This window comes from Oncorhynchus masou, chromosome 5 (genome assembly GCF_036934945.1).
Source record: "Oncorhynchus masou masou isolate Uvic2021 chromosome 5, UVic_Omas_1.1, whole genome shotgun sequence".
Classification (NCBI taxonomy): domain Eukaryota; kingdom Metazoa; phylum Chordata; class Actinopteri; order Salmoniformes; family Salmonidae; genus Oncorhynchus; species Oncorhynchus masou.
The window spans coordinates 50,308,726-50,328,941 of NC_088216.1; the positions used below are offsets into that span (position 1 = coordinate 50,308,726).

The 20,216-nt window shown below is 43.5% G+C and overlaps 1 protein-coding gene across 5 annotated transcripts in view; it reads left to right on the forward strand.

Moving 5' to 3' along the window:
* The window catches only part of LOC135539765 (SLIT-ROBO Rho GTPase-activating protein 3-like), a 64,324-nt gene extending 53,568 nt beyond the window's left edge, over positions 1-10,756 (forward strand). For 3 of the 5 annotated variants that reach the window (XM_064965869.1, XM_064965868.1, XM_064965871.1), the window contains 7 exons: positions 344-478; positions 678-783; positions 3,319-3,546; positions 3,774-4,028; positions 6,919-7,092; positions 7,361-7,676; positions 8,623-10,245. In XM_064965869.1, the coding sequence (XP_064821941.1) occupies positions 344-478; positions 678-783; positions 3,319-3,546; positions 3,774-4,028; positions 6,919-7,092; positions 7,361-7,676; positions 8,623-9,114 (1,706 nt within the window). In that variant the 3' untranslated portion in view covers positions 9,115-10,245. Of the gene's footprint in view, positions 1-343; positions 479-677; positions 784-3,318; positions 3,547-3,773; positions 4,029-6,918; positions 7,093-7,360; positions 7,677-8,622 lie in introns of those variants that run through there. The other 2 variants (XM_064965870.1, XM_064965873.1) reach the window with 2 other exon arrangements.
* The last annotated feature ends 9,460 nt before the right edge of the window (positions 10,757-20,216 follow it).

Below are 20,216 nucleotides of genomic sequence, written 5' to 3' on the forward strand. Positions count from 1 at the left end.
AGACAGCACATATGTCATGCATGACACTGTAACGGACATGAAAAGCTAGTTTAGATGTATAGCAGCGGTAGCTACCACATTCTGAACAGAAATGCTAGTTGGGTGAAAATACTGTACTGACAAATATACAAATGTATCTTTGTTCTTTTTGTTGGCTTGCTAATGTGTGTCGTGGACTATCTAATATCTATCTATAGAGAAAGCCGAGACATTTTCCTAAGACTAGTTAATGAGGTGTTATATTGTATTACATGTTATATAGATGAAAAAAAGTCACAGTTGAATATCCAGCAAGCTTACAGTGGTGTGACTGGATGGCTGACAGCTTGTGTGATGCCTTTAGGTGAGGACCCATTGGTGGATGATCAGAGTGACCATGACATCATGGCGGTGGCAGGGGTTCTGAAGCTGTACTTCAGGGGGTTGGAGACCCCACTATTCCCCAAAGAACGCTTCCTCGACCTCATGTCTACCATCAGTAAGTATTACCATTCTACTGCTGATGTACAATGACCTCGTAGCAACCATCAGTAAGGACTGGACTAGTGTACTCCACTGGGGTGGATGCGGGATTTTGATAAAAAAAAAAAAATGTATTATTAATAATTGTTTGGATTGATATAGTAAATATGTTTACTATAGTAAAGTATATATGCCCCTCTCCCTGTCTTTCTCAGAACTAGACTCTGGTGCAGAGAGAGCTCATCACCTTCAGCAGATCGTTGTAACTCTTTCTCGCCCCGTCATCATCGTCATGAGATACCTGTTTGCATTCCTCAACCAGTAAGTCCATATATCAGTTGCTAAGTCTATATATCAACCAGTAAGTTACAACTGTGATGGAGCCAGGAGAGGATGGCTGCCGTTTTATTGGCTCTTAACCAACCGTGCTATTTTGTTCGTTTTTTCACTTTGTTTGTAACTTATTTTCTACATAATGTTGCTGCTACCTTCTCTTATGACCGAAAAGAGCTTCTAGACATTAGAACAGCGATTACGCTTCTCAAATTGGACGCATCATTTTTCTTTAATGAGTCAGACGAGAAGGATATACTCCAAACACTCGAACAGGCCCTCATCCTGGAAAAAGAGACAGAGATTTTGCAGAAAGAGATCGGGATGCCTTGTGAGGATCAGGCGACGAGTGGCTAATCTGCCTTTGCCATCCGTACTGTTAGCCAACATTCAATTGCTGAAAAATGAATGGGACAAACTGAAAACATCTATTTCCAACCAACGGAACATTAAAAACTGTAATATCTTATGTTTCACGAGTCGTGGCTGAATGACAACATTAATAACATACAGCTGGCGGGTTATACACTATCGGCAGGATAGAACAGCAGCCTCTGGTAAGACACAGGGCGGCGGCCTATGTATATTTGTAAATAACAACTGGTGCACGATATCTAAGGAAGTCTCGAGGATTTGCTCGCCTGATGTGACACAAGCCTACCAGTCGAGCGAAATTACTTCTATGCTCGCTTCGAGACAAGTAACACTGAAACATGCATGAGAGCATCAGCGGTTCCAGACGACTGTGTGATCACGTTCTCCGCAGTCGATGTGGCATTCACAAGGCTGCAGGGCCAGACGGATTACCAGGAAGTGTACTCCGAGCATGCGCTGACCAACTGGCAAGTGTCTTCACTGACATTTTCAACCTCTCCCTGTCCAAGTCTGTAATACCAACATGTTTCAAGCAGACCACCATAGTCCCTGTGCCCAAGAACATGAAGGTAACCTGCCTAAATTACTACTGACCTGTAGCACTCGCGTCTGTAGCCATGAAGTTTTTTTTATTTTATTTTTATTTTACCTTTATTTAACCAGGCAAGTCAGTTAAGAACAAATTCTTATTTTCAATGACGGCCTGGGAACAGTGGGTTAACTGCCTGTTCAGGGGCAGAACGACAGATTTGTACCTTGTCAGCTCGGGGGTTTGAACTCGCAAACCCGGTTACTAGTCCAACGCTTGAAAGGCTGGTCAATGCTCAGATCAACACCATTGTCCCAGAAACCCTAGACCCACTCCAATTTGCATACCGCCCCAATAAATCCACAGATGATGCAATCTCTATTGCACTCCACACTGCCCTTTCACACCTGGACAAAAGGAGCACCATTACATTACATTTAAGTCATTTAAATCGACTTACAAAGATGATGCCACTTTACAATATGCATCTAAATCATTGCACTCCACACTGCCCTTTCACACCTGGACAAAAGGAGCACCGATGTGAGAATGCTATTCATTGACTACAGCTCAGCGCTCAACACCATAGTGCCCACAAAGCACATCACTAAGCTAAGGACCCTGGGACTAAACACCTCCATCCGCAACTGGATCCTGAACTTCCTGACGGGGCCACCCCCCAGGTGGTAAGGGTAGGTAACAACACATCCTCCACGCTGATCCTCAACACTGGGGCCTCTCAGGAGACTGAAAAGATTTGTCATTGGTCCTCAGATCCTCAAATGGTTTTGCAGCTGCACCATCGAGAGCATCCGGACAGGTTGCATCACTGCCTGGTATGGCAACAGCTCAGCCTCCAACTGCTAGGCACTACGGAGGGTAGTGCGTATGGCCCAGTACATCACGGGGTCAAGCTTCCTGCCTCTTACCGCACGGCAAGTGGTACCGGAGTGCCAAGTCTAGGTCCAAGAGGCTTCTAAACAGCTTCTACTCCAAGCCATAAGACTCCTGAAAATCTACTCAAATGGCTTCCCAGACTATTTGCATTGCCCCCCCCCTCTCCTCTACGCTGCTGCTATTATCTATGCATAGTCACTTTAAAAACTCTACCTACATGTATGTATTACCTCGACACCGGTGCACCCACACATTGACTCTGTACCTGTACCCCCTGTATATAGCCCCACTATTGTTATTTTACTGCTGCTCTTTAATTATTTGCTATTTTTATCTCTTACATTTTGGGGGGGTATTTTCTTGAAACTACATTGTTGGTTAAGGGCTTGTAAGTAAGCATTTTACTGTAAGGTGTAACCTGTTGTATTCGGTGCATGTGACAAATAACATGTGATTTGATCACCATAATAATGTTATATGTTTTATGGAGAAATCCAATAGGAAAGATGGTGTTCAGAGGTGGCTCATTCAGGGAGAAAGAGGAGGGCAGTCCTCCTCATTAAATGAAGAAAAATTAAGATAAACCGTATAAAAAAGAAAAAATGTTCAGTCAAAGTGTTGTCATTATAAAAACACGTGTTTATGAACAAACCCAATAAATATACCCATACTGTATTATGGATAATTGTTTTATTTGTTAAATCCCCATTGTTTCTCTACAGTCTATCCCAATACAGTGATGAGAACATGATGGATCCCTATAACCTGGCTACCTGCTTCGGCCCGACTCTGATGCCCATACCTGATGACCATGATCCTGTGGCCTGCCAGACGCACGTTAATGAGGTCATCAAGACCATCATCATCCACAACGAGGTCATCTTCCCGAGTCACCGTGAGCTGGACGGACCAGTCTATGAGAAGTGCATGGCTGGAGGAGAGGAGTACTGGTTAGTGATGTCATATTATTATGCGCCTTGGTTCTGATTGGATGGAGAATAACCAATGGAGAAAAGGACGTTAAGGTCACTGGATCCAGTTCTGCATTTCAAAAGACTTGACCGTCTTGTTGTTGTAGTTTAGCCCAAAGCACAACACTGTGTCGTTCTTTATCATTATCCACATCTATTAATCAATGTATGCATTTTTTTCTCTATCTCTCTCCCGCACCATTCAGTGACAGTCCCCATAGTGAGCCAGGTGCCATTGATGAAGTGGACAATGGTACAGGACCTCCCACCAGTGATGACGAGCTGGAGCAAATCGAGGCCATTGCTAAGTTCGACTACGTGGGGCGTACTCCCAGAGAGCTTTCCTTTAAGAAGGGGGCATCCCTGCTGTTGTACCTTAGAGCCTCTGATGACTGGTGGGAGGGACGACACAACGGAGTGGATGGACTCATCCCACATCAGTACATCGTGGTGCAGGACATGTAAGTACAGAATGAGCACTTCATGTGTCACATTTCTATTTAAGTGCTTGAATGCTACCAACTACTCAAATGCTACACGCTTTTGTTTAGGATAAAAACATATATTGTAATTCTGAGTCGACCAGAGACAGACTCTGCACCAGGACACTGTGGTCCTCCAAGTTATGTGAGTCCATGTGCACTGTCCCATCCACCAGCTGTATTTGGTCAATAACAGTTAACAGATGAACTGTGCCCAAAGGGCATTAGTCTGTTACTGTCGGAGTCGGGATATACTGTCTGAGTTGGTCCAGCCATCTGGATTCTCAGTTCATTGCGCCAACAGGAATAAACATCTCTCCGGGAAGAAGAAGGGCGGGGGTGTATGTTTCAAGATGAATGACTCATGGTGTAATTGTGATAACATACAGGAACTCAAGTCCTTTTGTTCACCCGACCTAGAATACCTCACGATCAAATGCCGACCGTATTATCTCTCAAGAGAATTCTCTTCGATTATAGTCACAGCCTTGTATATCCCCCCTCAAGCCGATACCACGACTGCCCCTCAAAGAACATCACTGGACTTTATGCAAACTGGAAACCATATATCCTGAGGCTGCATTTTATTGATTTTAACAAAGCAAATTTGAAGAAAAGGCTGCCTAAATTCTATTAGCATATCGACTGTAGTGCTCACGCTGCTAAAACACTAGAGCACTGTTACTCCAACTTCCGGGATGCATACAAAGCACTCCCTTGCCCTCCTTTTGGCAAATCTGACCACGACTCCATTTTGCTCCTCCCTTTCTAGAAGCAGAAACTCAAACGGGAAGTACCCGTGCTAAGAACTATTCAACGCTGGTCCGACCAATCGGAATCCACGCTTCAAGATTGTTTTGATCATGCAGACTGGGATATGTTCCGGGTAGCTTCCGAGAATAATATTGACAAATACACCAAAACGGTAACTGATTTTATCAAGGAGTGTATAGGAGATGTTGTGCCCACTGTGACTGTCAAAACCTACCCTAAACAGAAACCTTGGATAGATGGCAGCAATTGCGCAAAACTGCAAGCATGAACAACCACATTTAAACATGGCAAGGTGACTAGGAATATGGCAGAATACAAACAGAGTAGTCATTCCCTCTGCAAGGCAACCAAACAGGCAAAACGTCAGTCTAGAGAACAAAGTAGAGTCGCAATTCAACGGCTCAGACACGAGACGTATGTGGCAGGGTCTACAGACAAAAGGAAAACCAGCCACGTCGCAGACACCGTTTTGCTTCTGGATAAGCTAACACGTTCTTTGCTCGCTTTGAGGATAACATAGTGCCGTTGACGCGGCTCTCCTTCTCCGTGGCTGATTTGAGTAAGATATTTAAACGTGTTAACCCTCGCAAGGCTGCCGGGCCAGACGGCATCCCTAGCCACATCCTCAGAGCATTCGCTGATCAGATGGCTGGTGTGTTTACGAACATATTCAATCTCTCCCTATCCCAGTCTGCTGTCCCCACATGCTTCAAGAGTGCCACCATTGTTCCTGTACCCAAAAAAGCGAAGGTAACTGAACTAAATGACTATCGCCCCGTAGAACTCACCTCTGTCATAATGAAGTGCTTTGAGAGACTTTGCGAGACTGAGAATTTGACAGAGGTAATAAACTGCCCATTGATCAGCACAGCAATTGAGAAAACCACCATGTTTGCAAAACAAGATCAATATTACACAGATAAGATAACGGTTATCAGAAATCAGGCGGACAGGCTCTATAGACCTCTAGGTATGAGTGACCTTGTCCAACACACCACCACCTGGTGTTATGTTGGGCACCTACTGACCCCCAAAAAGATTATACGAAATATTTTTTTTCTCAACGACATGTATTACTAAATAAAAAGGTTTTAAGGAAATACAGGCAGGCACTACATTACTACAAGACTTAACAGCTCGCTCAATCTGGCATGATGGTCTTTTAAGTATAAAAGAAAAGCTTGTTTTCAAATAATTTAAAAAGTTTAAAAAGCTAGTGGAATGGGATTAGTGTGTGGTGTGTGAAGAATCCAATTCGTTAACTTGCATGTAGTACAAATCACATTTATTGTGCGAGCACCTCCTCGTAGAATATGATTTAGGCTGTTTGAGAAGGTTTGAATCCTATGCAACCTGCAGACACATTGTTTGAAGTAGAATAGACCATACTGTAACATGTCAAAAATATCTGCTGGAAAACCTTGGTAGAGCATGGGTGGAGTAGGCATTGTGGTGCTCGTGAATTTTCTTTTTTACGGCTTCAGACCAATGCCTACCTCTCACTTAAAACATTTTTTTGTAATTATAATAAGTATAAGAGCCTCTCCTCATTCTCCGGAGGCAACACCTACTCATGACAAAGATGGAACGTTAAGGTCACTCTATAACTGGTCATTTATCCTTCCAGAACTCTGCCCGACAGCCAATCACCATCCATCACTGTGAGACGGCATAATTACACCCTAATTAGGGAGAAGAAACAGGATGTATCCCAAATCGCAACCTATTGCCTTTTTAGTGCACTACTTCTGTTCCAAGCCTTGGTCAAAAGTAGTGCACTATAAAAAGAATAGGGTGCCATTTGAGATGCATGCCCACTCATCTCCAGCTGATCCTCAGGCCTATCGATTCACGTCACAAGGGGGCCCAGGGTAACCAGGGAATGGGTGTTGTGCTTGTTAATGATGCCTTGAAGTTATCTGGCAGCAGATGACATTGACATTTCATTATGAGTTAGATTATTATTCTGAAGGACCTTTTTATTGTGTTTGTTGCGATGTTAGTTGAGGCTAGTCTTTGGTGTAAGGGTGTCCAGCAAAGTCCTGATCATTTGAATAAACCATGTGTCCTCCTCTCTGTCTCTCCTTTACCTCAGGGATGATGCATTCTCAGACAGTCTGAGTGGGAAGCCTGAGAGTGAAGCCAGTAGTGGACCCCACCAGGAGGACAGAGACAGGACCTCATCCAGGAACCAAGACCATGACCGCAGCTCCCCCTGCGAACACACACAGCATACCCCTGATCACCGCTATGGAGCTGCTTTGGGAAGGTAGCTACACATTAAATTTGACTTGGTTGATTCATGCTCACCGTTCACAGAATCTGAAGAAATGCAGATTTAATAGAGGTTTTCTTGACACATGCAGGATTAAATGTTTTCCCTCAATGAGGAGTCTATATAATAATGGTTCATTTAGTGTAGTTTTATTGAATTAACTATATTTTATATCTGCACCATGCCTAAACTCTGTCTAGTCCTATCGTTGTCAGGACAGCATCATAGCAGTCTGTCTGCTCTGTGTGTTGTGGCTCAACAGGGTGAGGGTTCGTTCAGATGGTGCTGCTATCCCTCACCGCAGGAGCACAGCCGACACCCACAGCCCCACCAGAGGTATGGACATGCCCCCTAGGGTTATACCTCGCCCCTGCAGCCCTCACAAGATATCCGTCAGCAGGGGCCGCATGGACAGTCCAGAGAAGCACCATCTCAGCACGTTTGGCAGCGCTGGAAGTATCAACCACCCAGACAGGAAGTGCTTCCCCGATGGCTCCGTCCTCAGACCATCCACCGGCTCCACCCGCCATGGTAGCCTTGGTGACCACAAATCACTGGAGGCTGAGGCCCTGGCAGAGGTGAGAGTCTATAAAGTAAAGCAATAAAGAACTCGCAACAGCCAAAAGGTGAGGTGCTGACTGACGGATGATAAACTAACCTATTGAAGAAAGAATGTTGCTCCTTGCTTGTGGATTTATTTAACCAACGTTTTGGCTAAAGGGCCTTTTTCAGGGTATGCAGCAGTAAGACTCTAATCACTGCAATAAAGACTTGACAATTTAACAAATATAACGGGGGCTAGCTAAAAGCAACTGATTCAGTGGATGAAGTCAGGCAAGACCAAACAGCCCTTTATTATTCATAATACATAGCGGCTGTTCTTTTCATATGACCTATTTCCTGCCAAGGCAGCCAGGTTTAGAGTTATTCAGTGGAAAGCTAATGAGGATATTCCTGTCTGTGGTCCAGAGACAGAGAGGCATACAGACTCTTAGGGAGAGTGAGACAGGCAGACAGAGAGAGAGATGTATTCTCAGAATGTGTCCTGTACATTCTATGGATCCTAAGGAGGACACAGAAGAACAAAGTCAAAGGCAGCAGCGGGAAGGATATCTGAGAGAGAGGCTCATTCTTTGACCCGTGTTTCTCATTTCCTAATTACGGTTCAGTCTGTTAGCTGCTGCTATCTCCACATTTAAATATGGCTCCCTTTGTGTGCTTCATTAGAGAGAGAATATTGGAACCGTTTGTGAGGTGTTCATTTGTCCATTTATCCCTGCTTTCAATAAGAAAACCGTTTAGTTTTTATTCTGAAGAGTTGTTACGTCAGTGTTTTGTTTGATAATTAACAATACGTCAGCAGATGTCTGAATGGGACGTTCTTTTTTGTATTTTTTTTTAATGGTGTCTAATACATTGTGTAGGAGAGTATCGTCATCATTGACTACGATGGACAGCCAAGATGTTGCAGGATATAAGACACAGGATTAATATCAGTATTTAGTGAAACTGTGTGTGTTACAGGACATAGAAAAGACCATGAACACCGCCCTGCATGAGCTACGTGAGCTGGAGCGTCAGAACGTGGCCAAGCACGCTCCCGATGTGGTCCTGGACACCTTGGAGCCCCTGAAGCAGCAGCAACCCTCCTCCTCCGGGTCCAGACCACCCTCTGAGCCCCCCGGCAGCCCCCTCCACACTAACACCATGGCCATCCGGGACCCTGACGCTGCCCTACGCCGTAGCAGCTGTTCCTCGTCCTCCGAGACCATGAGCACCTTCAAACCGACTGCACGGAGGCCCATCGCCCCCCTGAGGCCACCGCCGATCAGACCACTCCGGCCTGCCCCCATCCACCCGGGCCATGGACAGGGGCAGCACAGGTCCAGTAGTTCCAGTTCCTCAGGCATGGGTAGTCCAGCCTCTATCACCCCCACAGACAGGGTGTTCCCCAAGGCACCATCCCCGTCCCCCTCCACTTCCTCTTCATCCTCAGACAAACAGGGTAACATGTAGCCTGGCTGAGCAGGCTGCAGCAGTCCCAGACAGAGCCCAGGAACTGTAGTATGGAACTGACTGAGCAGGCTGCAGCATAGCCCAATATAGGACACTGTGCATCCACACATGGCTGTCCATGAAGGCTAAAATGAGGAGGCTGGAAAATAACTGGCTAAATGTTTTAGGGGGGTTCGTGTTTCTGAAAATCCTGCTACTGAAGGCATATCTATATTCTGTAACTCCTTGTTCGTCCATACTGATTGTATCATGTGTGGATATCTGTAAAAAATAAAAAATAAATGTACGGTCGGAGACTTAACTTTTCTCCAAACCGGCAGCGTCTTCTTCATTTCCGCTGGCTGTGACAAAAGAAACACATTGAGGCCTTGTCTCTGTGGGAACAATATCGACCACTAACTAGTAGGAGGTTGGATTCAACATGTAGGATGAGGGCTGATTTTAATTGATTTATTGACAGCTGAACATCCACCAGTATTGACTGTGTGCTTGTCGGTGGAGATTATGAAACATGAACCCTACTTTGATAATCATTAAAAATGATGTTTCTACTCTCCCCACGTGGCACATAACTGCCACAGAACAAACCTGTTCAAAGGGATGCACTGGATAACTCTTTGTTTACTGTTCTAGCCATAGAGAGATAACTGTGGATTGTTTTTCAGATTTTTTTATTTTTAATTTTACCTTTATTTTACTAGGCAAGTCAGTTAATAACAATTTTTTTTTCAATGACAGCCTCAGAACAGTGGATTAACTGCCTGTTCAGGGGCAGAATGACAGATTTGTACCTTGTCAGCTTGGGGGTTTGAACTTGCAACCTTTTGGTTACTCGTCCAACGCTCAAACCACTAGGCTACCCTGCCGCCACAAACCCTCTCAAATGGAAGCTTGGTGTTTGTGAGCTGGGAGTCTGAGACTAGCATTTATTACTCTGGAGATTGTAATAAGTATTCCTATCTTTCTTTCTCCATTTCTCCCTCGCTCTCTTTCTTTCTCCTTCTTTTTCTCTCACCGTTCTGTCTCTCTCTCTCCAGTTTGAGATTAGCGGTGGTACCTCAAGAAAAGAGCAAACACCTTGTCATGACCAGACCCAGTCTACTAAAGAGAATAATGCACTGATTTGATTTGGTCATTCTCTGTGAGCCTGAACTGGTTGATCCTGCATACTGTATGTAGAGTATATTGATACAGTTATGTGTATGAAGACAAAAGAGCATCAGTGTATGTAACAAGGTTAGTTGTGCTGTTACATGTGGACCGGATCTCTTACTTGGTGAAGTAGATTGCACACTTACCACTGTTTTTCTTGTAGGCCTACTTTGGACTTGTACAGTATATAGATGGACTTGCTTGCTTGGTGGTATGTGTTCCTGTATGTATTATATGAGGGATCATTAATCAGCAAAACACATGTTAAAAGTGTTATAGATACATTTCAAATGGAAAATAATATGCATAAAGTTGAAAACTACCTGTATGTATGAATAACATGGTATGATAGACACAGGATATATATAATCATTATATAGTAAGTAGATTTTGTAACTCTTAACCTTGCACAGGCATTAACAGAACAAGAAAATAAATGAGAAATCTGTATCTGAAATGGTCTTTTGGTACTCTTTTGTTGAAATTATACCACACTGACCCTTGGTGGTGAAAAGTTGCAAATACACATGTTTTACAATACAGCAGAGTCAGATTCGTAATTTGGTTTGTTGTGCCACTTAGTGGTGAAGATAGAAACAACACTTCCACTTTAGTGTGGGCAAAGATTATCTGGTGTATTGACAAAATATTCTACTGACTGCAATACAATAGAAATACATGCCTTCAACGATGGAAGGCAGGTGAGATCAGGTGGAAACATTTGAGCCAATGAGAAGGCTGATACGTGTGTGAACAACAGGCACAACTAAGTTGTTTTTCTCAAAGTTGACAGAATGCAAAGTGCATCCACCTATCAGTACATTTAGTATTTATTTGGGTCCTGGGGGTCCACACAAAACATAATACATAACGTTAAAAGACAACAAAAGCTCAAGGACAGAACTACATACATTTAAAAAATGGCACACAGCCTACAGTGCATTCGGAAAGTTTAAAAGAAAAATGTAACTAGGCAAGTCAGTTAAGAACAAATTCTTATTTACAATGACGGCCTACCGGGGAACAGTGGGTTAGTTGCCTTGTTCAGGGGAAGAACGACAGCGCCTTCTAATAAAAACATAAAACACGTAGTTACGTTCTAGCTGCTGGTCCAGTTCTGACATTATTTGTAGGCCTAGCTGAGGCGACCCCGAATCCCAAGTTTCGGCTCGATAGGTCATTTGGAGCCCGAGTAGCGACCTTAATTGGTGTTGAAAATCCACAATTTCCGGGCGTTGCTATGGGGTCCTTGAATGAGCTATCGGACAGAAACATTAGGGTCCGTCTCTATGGGCAAAGGCAGTTTCAATGCACCTAGTCTTGCGACACTGGGACATTTCTAAATGTCGTCATTTTCGTGATGTCAAAATGCATTTAAGTTATTGCAAATGTACAAGGCTGTTTCTCGGTCTGAGAACCTTCTAGAGCCACATAACTCACCGTGCACTATCGACTTGAGCTCTAATACAGGTTTCTAAAGTTTCAGAGCTCTAGGTCTAACAGTTCTTTGATAGTTCGAAGAAAGGTAAATATTGCAGGCTCTGTGTCTCTAAGCCCCACACTGTGTCATTCCATTCTTGCTATGTAAGTGTGAGTTTTTCTTGGAAATCTGATGGGATGAATGACTGATTTACAGTTCATGAGGGTTGTTTAATCACACATGACGTTTTGGGAAGATCTGACTTTTTTAACCCTTCGAAACAGACCCTTTTACCCCAATTATGGCACTGCCGGTTGGCACAGGAAGCTAAAAGTAAACATATCCTCATTGTAGTAGGCTTTTACAGAATCCTGAGTTTTAAGTCTATACGTTAAGAACTGACTGATTTTAAAAAGGGTTTCACTATTTCTATCAAACTGCAGGTTGGGTATGGCAAAACACTTTTAGGGTGATTTTAACCACTTCCGGTTGCTTCAGGAAGCTTAGAATCGACACAGGTAGACCTCATAGTGGCTTGATGGATTGTCATCAAAGACAGGTTCATAAGACATTCATAACCCACATAGGCTTCAGGTTGAATTTAGGGGAGAAGGCATTCCTATGGGGAGAGAAGTCATTGTAAACTGTGAGATGAAAAAAAAACTGTTTTCACTGTTAAGGGTTAAGGCCACATGGTCAAGGTTAGGCTTGCACAGATTGGGAGGACCTCGGGAATGTTCCTGAAGTCAAATTGTGCTTCTAATCTTAACGGTTCTCTCCGTCTCCCAAAAGCACTTGAAATTTAGGTCCAGGCTTCATTTTGGGCCTTATTTCTGTTTGTTGGGAGAAATGACTGATTTACAGTTCATGAGGGTTATGTACATCAAAATTCCTTTTGGGTGAAATTAACCACTTCCGGTTGCTCCAGGAAGCTTAGACTCAACACAGGTAGACCTCATAGTGGCCTGATGGATTGTCATCGAAGACAGGTTCATAAGACATTCATAACCCACATAGGCTTCAGATTGAATATAGGGGAGCAGGCAATGTATTTCTATGGGGAGAGAAGTCAGTGAAAACTGTTTGATGTTAACACCTTTTAACTGTTAAAGGTTAATGCTACACGGTCAAGGTTAGGCTTGCACAGATCGGGAGGACCTCAGGAACGTACCTGAGGTCGAATTGTGCTTCTAACCCTAATGGTTCTCTCTCTGTACCCATAAGCAATTTAAATTTAGGGCCAGGCTTCATTTTGGGCCTACTTTTTCTCATGGTCGCTGCGCTTAGACCGAGCGAGCTACGGTCTAGCAGGGCATCTCGTTGAACTCTGCATGGCCTTGAGAATATGGTAATGCCATTGCAGGCTCTGTGTGTCTTTAAACCTCCTAAGGATGATGCGAATTTTCACAGCTTTTTGTAAAACATTGCGCAACATTTCAACGTCCTGCTACTCATGCCAGGAATATAGTATATGCATATGATAAGTATGTGTGTATAGAAAACACTCAGACGTCTCTAAAACTGGTTAAATCGTGTCTGTGGCTATAACAGAACGTGTTTAGGAGTAAAAATCCCAGGGAAAACTGTTCACCAAAAACACCAAAATATTTATCCACCAGTCAATGCATTGTTTAAGGTGACAGAAAAAAAGAGGATCCCATTACAATGCCTACAGCTTCCACACGATGGCGCCTGTACTGGCATTTTATTCGTCCTTTATCCTTGGTTAGATGACGTATAGGCAAGTCCTGTCTTGAGCCGCACTGCAGGATGTTATGAAAGTGTAAACATGGAGGATGATTAAGACTTGCTATCGAATGCAGATCGCCCCGTGATCAATTTGATAGATTATTAACGTTTATTAATACCTAAAGTTGGTTTAGAAAAGTAGTTTGAAGTGATTTGTAAAAGTTTATAGGCAACTTTTGTAATTTAAAAAGTGACGTTGCGTCTTGTAAATGGGAATTTTCCTGGATCAGACCAGCCTTCATGAAATTACATTTTGGGTATACAATGATGGATTTAATCGGGAAAAAGACCCAATTGTGATGTTTATGGGACATATAGGAGTGCCAACAGAAAAGCTCGTCTAAGGTAATGAATGTTTTAAGATCTGGCCCAATTTTAGAAACATTTGCAGACGTCTAGTAAGGGACCGTACATTTGCAATATGGAGTTTCTCATCAACCATGCGGCAAATGTCAAAATGTTCCCCTCATGTATGTAAGGTCCCTCAGTTACCAGTGCATGTCAGAGCAAAAACCAAGCCATGAGGTCGAAGGAATTTTCCGTAGAGCTCCAAGCCTGGATTGTGTCGAGGCACAGATCTGGGGAAGTCTACCAAAAAATGTCTGAACATTTCTGCAGCATTGAAGGTCCCCAAGAACAGTGGCCTCATCCTTTTTCACATCAAATCAAATTGCATTTGTCACATGCAACAAGTGTAGACCTTACCGTGAAATGCTACAAGCCCTTAACCAACAATGCAGTTCAAGAAATACAATAAAGAAAATATTTAGTAAATATACTAAAGTAAAAGATAAAAAGTAACACAAAATAACAAAAATTAGGTTATATTAAGGGGGTACCGGTACCGAGTCAATGTGCGGGGGGTACAGGTTAGTTGAGGTAATTTGTACATGTAGGTAGGAGTAAAGTGACTGTGTGTTCAGCCCTCCTTTTTCTGTAGTCCACAATAATCTATTTTGTCTTGCTCACATTGAGGGAGAGGTTTTTGTCCTGGCACCACATTGTCCGTGATCAGGTCTACCCCCATTGTGTCGTCAGCAAGCTTAATGATGGTGTTGGAGTCGTGCTTGGCCACGCAGTCATGGTTGAACAGGGAGTACAGGAGGGGACTAAGCATGCAGTCCTGAGGGGCCCCCTTGTTAAGGATCAGCAAGGCAGATGTGTTGTTGCCTACCCTTACCACCTGGGGGTGGCCCATCAGGAAGTCCAGGATCCAGTTGCAGCGGGAGGTGTTTAGTCCTAGGGTCCTTAGCTTAGTGATGAGCTTTGTGGGCTCTATGGTGTTGAGCGCTGAGGTGTAGTCGATTAACAGCATTCTTACATAGGTGTTCCTTTTGTCCAGGTGGGAAAGGGCAGTGTGGAATGCAATAGAGATTGTGTCATCTGTGGATCTGTTGAGGCGGCATGCGAATTGGACTGGGTCTAGGGTTTCCGGGATGATGGTGTTGATGTGAGCCATGACCAGCCTTTCAAAACACTTCATGGCTACCGACGTGAGTGCTACGAGACAGTAGTCATTTAGGCAGGTTACCTTCGCTTTCTTTGGCACAGGGACTATCTGCTTGAAACAAGTAGGTTTTTACAGATTTGGTCAGGGAGAGATTGAAAATGTCCAGTTGGTCAGTGCGTACTCTGAGTACACATCCTGGTAATCCGTCTGGCCCCATGGCCTTGTGAATGTTGACCTGTTTAAATGGTTACATCGGCTACGGAGAGCGTGATCACACTGTCATCCGAAACAGCTGTGGTGCTCTCATCCATGCTTCAGTGTCGCTTTCCTCAAAGTGAGCATAAAAGGCATTTAGTCCGTCTGGTAGCCTTGCATCACTGGGCAGCTCGCAGCTGGGTTTCCCTTTCTAGTCCGTAATAGTTTGCAAGTTCTGCCACATCCGACGGGAGTCAGAGCCGGTGTTGTAGGATTGATCTTAGTCCTGTATTGAAGCTTTGCCTTTTTTATGGTTCGTCTGAGGGCATAGTGGGATTTCTTATAAGCGTCCGGATTAGTGTCCAGCTCCTTGAAAGCGGCAGCTCTAGCCTTTAGCTCAGGTTGGGATATGTAGGTATGGTCACTGTGGGAATGATGTCGTCGATGCACTTACTGATGAAGCCGTTGGCCGAGGTGTTATACTCCTCAATGCCAATGGATGAATACCAGAACATATTCCAGTCTGTGCTAGCAAAACAGTCCTATAGCGTAGCATCCTCGTAATCTGACCACTTCTGTATTGAGCATGTCACTGGTACTTCCTGCTTTAGTTTTTGCTTGTAAGCAGGAATCGGGAGGATATAATTATGGTAAGATTTGCCAAATGGAGGGCGAGGGAGAACTTTGTCTGTGTCTCTGTGTGTAGAGTAAAGGTAGTCTAGAGTTTCTTTTCTCCTCTGGTTGCACATGTGACATGCTGGTGGAAATGAGGTAAAACAGATTGAAGTTTGCCTGCATTTAAGTCCCCGGCCACTAGGAGCGACGCTTCTGAATGAGCAATTTCTTGTTTGCTTATGTTTGCTTATGGCATTTTACAGCATCGGTTTGCGTTGGTAAATAGATGGCTACGAAAAATAGATAGTGTGGTCTACTGTACAACCTATCATGAGGTTCTCTACCTCAAGACTTCCATAATTATTAGACATTGCACACCAGCTGTTATTGACAAATAGACACACCACCTCGTCTTGCCGGACGTAGCTGTTCTCTTACTGATGCACGGAAACCCAGCCAATTGTATATTATCCATGTTGTCGTTCAGCCACGACTCTGTGAAACATAAGATAATGCAGCTTTTAATGTCCTGTTGGTAGGATAGTCTTGAACGGAGCTCATCCAGTTTATTCTCCAGGGATTGCATGTTGGCCAATAGAACGGATGGTAGAGTCGGGTTACCCGCTTGCCGACTAATTCTCACAATGCACCCCGATCTCTTCCCCCTGTACCTCCGTATTTTCTTCACGCAAATAACAGGAATCTGGGCCTGATCTCGGAGAAAAAGTATACCCCTTGCGTCAGACTACTTATAGAAAAGAACTTGTGAGTACGTGCCTCTGTACTTGGTGAGTACGTGCCTTTCTTATCCAGATGCTCTTTTCGGTCATAGTAGCAGCAATATTATTTGCCTATTGTCCCAACAAATGTCAATTATACATTTTTACATACGTCAGAGTGCATTTTCTTTTATAGCTCTGCTTTCAACGCCATCATAAGATTTTTTACATTATAAGAATGTGTATCCACAGAATGGACCCGACACTACCATGGTACACATGAGTACATGAAGGAGCTGTGGGACCTAACAATTGTGATAGTACAAGTCTCAACATAAGCCAAACAAAGTAGATGGTGATACTTGACCATTCTCCCATCTACTGTACATTGGCATGGAGATGATCAGCAGCTTCAAGCACCCTGATATCCTTTTCTGCCCTCAGTAACGTCACTCACACAAGTCCCACTTGTGGTTCTTCACTACCCTCAAACTTGCTGTACCATGACCTGTGTACCAACTGCAGTGTCTTATTGCCATAACACATGTAAATTAAATGTCCATATTTACTGTCAAGAGTTTTTCCTAACCACAGTGCTTCTACACCTGCATTGCTTGCTGTTTGGGGTTTTAGGCTGGGTTTCTGTACAGCACTTTAAGATATCAGCTGATGTACGAAGGGCCATATAAATAAATTTGATTTGATTTGATTTATGGTAACATATGGTAACATTGCACATATTGTAACATATTCCCTTGACATACATGACTTAACTACTTTGCATCATACATTTATTTAAATATTAAAGCTGCATTATGTATTACTGTGTCCAATTGATTCTGGTTGGTTGTAATGTTTTTGAAAACTTTCACTGCGCAACTTTTTTTGTTGCTGATGGACAATCCTGTCAGAAACGTTCATAATATCAATTATTTTGGGACACATCAATAAACATTGACTGCAGTATTCCTAACTTACTAGGTGGTCATGTAATAAATGTTTTGGATAATTCTCCTTAAATGAAATATTTAAATCAAATTGTATTTGTCACATATGACAAATACAACAGGTGTAGATCTTACAGTGAAATGTTTACTTACAAGCCCTAACCAGCAATGCAGTTACAAAAGTAAATAATTAAAGAGCATCAGTAAAATAACAATAACAAGCCTATATACAGGGAATGTGCGGGGGCACTGGTTAGTCGAGTTACTATATACATGTAGGTAGAGATATTAAAGTATTAAAGTGACAATGCATAGATAGAGACGCAGAAAATAGTCTGGGTAGCCATTTGATTAGATGTTCAGTAGTCTTATGGCTTGTGGGTAGAATCTGTTTAGAAGCCTCTTGGACCTAGACTTGGTGCTCCGGTACCGCTTGCCATCCGGTTTCAGAGAACTGTAGTTGTGGTTCCACTGCCAATCCCAGCCTAGGAATGCTGAAGCCCTCGAAGTGAAAATTAAAACCTCCATGATTATGTGTTCCCCTCTGAAAAAAGGAAAGGGGGGGGGCATTAAAGTCCATAAGTAACACTTGTTGGAGAACACAATACTCTTAAGTGAAAGTAGTTTGGGATTTAATGTATCTATTACATTTTTAGGGGGCCCATGGAAGAATAAGGCTACAAAATGCTGTCCCACAGTTGTGTTTGTGATTAGGTGATGTTTTACTGATGTGGGCCGTGTTACTTCAATGATCATGGTTTTGCATCTAACCTTCCACGTCCAGAAGTCAGTCCCTCCAGCAACATATGACTCTGCTCTCTATTGCTCTTTGATTGGTACCAGGTGGGGAGCGCTCTGCTTTGGAGAGAAGCTATGTCTTTGGCAAAGAGAGGTTTCTCAGCGTAGATGAAAACCTCTGAAGTGTCTACTCATGTAAGGCAGGAGACCTAGACACTCCAGACCCTCTTTGAATCTATAAAGTAAAACAAGTATATGCATTTGCCCTGAAGAATTTAACTAAACTTGAGATTCCTTAGATATATGGAAACTCACTACTCAAGAGCATCCAGTATCCTGCTTTCTAAGCAGAACTTTGTGGCTGACTCCACCAGGGCATCCCTTTCCAATGTACGAATGTATCACACTGGACCCAACATGACCACTTCCTGTGCCTTGTCAACAGTTTGTTTTTACTGGTCTTAGATTGTTTACTGAACTGTGTTTTGGGACAAATTAGCAAAACAATAAACTGATTATCACTACCTTTAAAGATTGACTGCCAACAAAAATAAACCAAATCCATGTGGAAAAGTTCTCATGAACTACAACCCAATTTAATTTTTTTCAAACTTAGTGCAAAATAATTAACAGTAACATAACATTCAGCACAGTATAAAGTCACTTACTTTCTCCAAGATCTCTCTTTCTCAAGATCTCTCATATTCTGCTATTTTTTCTTAGTTCTGGCACAGGTTGAAGGCCACATCTATCGGTATATTTTCTTACAGATCTTCCCCTGTCTCAGGGGAACACGACGATCCTGGTCGTTGTGGATCGGTTCTCGAAGTCCTGCCGTCTTATCCCGTTGCCCGGTCTCCCTACGGCCCTGCAGACTGCGGAAGCATTGTTCACCCATGTCTTCCAGCACTACGGGGTGCCCGAGGATATCGTTTCTGATCGGGGTCCCCAGTTTACGTCCCGAGTGTGGAAGGTAGGGGAGTGGGCGAGATACATCCCCTGGGCTGAAATGGCCCAGAACTCACGAAGCCACTCCTCTACCAACATGTCATCGTTTGAGTGTGTGTTGGGGTATGTTAAAGGAATTAAATTGCTCTATGTTTTAATACTCAATTAAAATTAAACACTCTGTCAATTCATAAGGATTTGTAAGACCCTTATTCTATAATAATGGACAGAGCCCAGTCTTAAAGTCAAACAGCAGAGTTTATTCACGAGAGTACTGAATATGATACAGTTTACCACAGGTTATAAACTGAAAATTGACGTCATTAGTTTCAACACCAACCCGTGCCATCTCCGTTCCAGTACAAAGGCTGCATCTCAAGCCTTCCCACATCCGTCTCCCTACCAATTTAATATAATTTACGAGCCAAGGTTTTCTCGTGTAGATAAGCATTCTAGCCAGTCTGAAGATATCATTCATTCATTTGTACCAAGGAACAGACAGTCATTGTTCTAACTCTTGACCAAATTCACACACATTATATTCAGTACTGGGATCAAGAAAGAAAAATCATACATATACAGTAACATAATAGTATTCTGATTAGTACATATACAGTAACATAATAGTATGCTGATTAGTACATCCTGATTGAAATGTATACATAATTAGTCATCATTGATAAAAATTCCCTTAACAGGGTACCAGCCGGTTCTGGCACCATGGCATCAGAGCCAGACCGAGGCTCCTGCGGTGGAGGAGTGGGTGCAGCGCTCTAAGGAGACCTGGAGAGCCGTCCAGGAGTCATTGCGTCAGGCGAGTGGACGGCAGAAGTGGAGCGCTGACCGTCACCGCAGTGAGGCTCCCGTGTTTGCACCGGGGGACAGGGTCTGGCTCTCGACCCGAAACCTGCCCCTCCGCCTGCCCTGCCAGAAGCTGGGTCCGCAGTGTGTGGTGCCATTTAATGTCCTGAGGAGAATAAACGAGGTTTGTTATTGATTGTTACTCCCTTCGTATTATCGTGTTAACCCCTCGTTTCATGTGTCTCTCCTCAGGCCGGTGGTAGCTGGTCCCATGCAGGAAAGTGAGGTTCCGGAGGTCCCTCCGCCCCCTCTGGACATCGAGGGGTCCCCGGCGTACACGATACGGGCCATTCTGGACTCGAGACGCC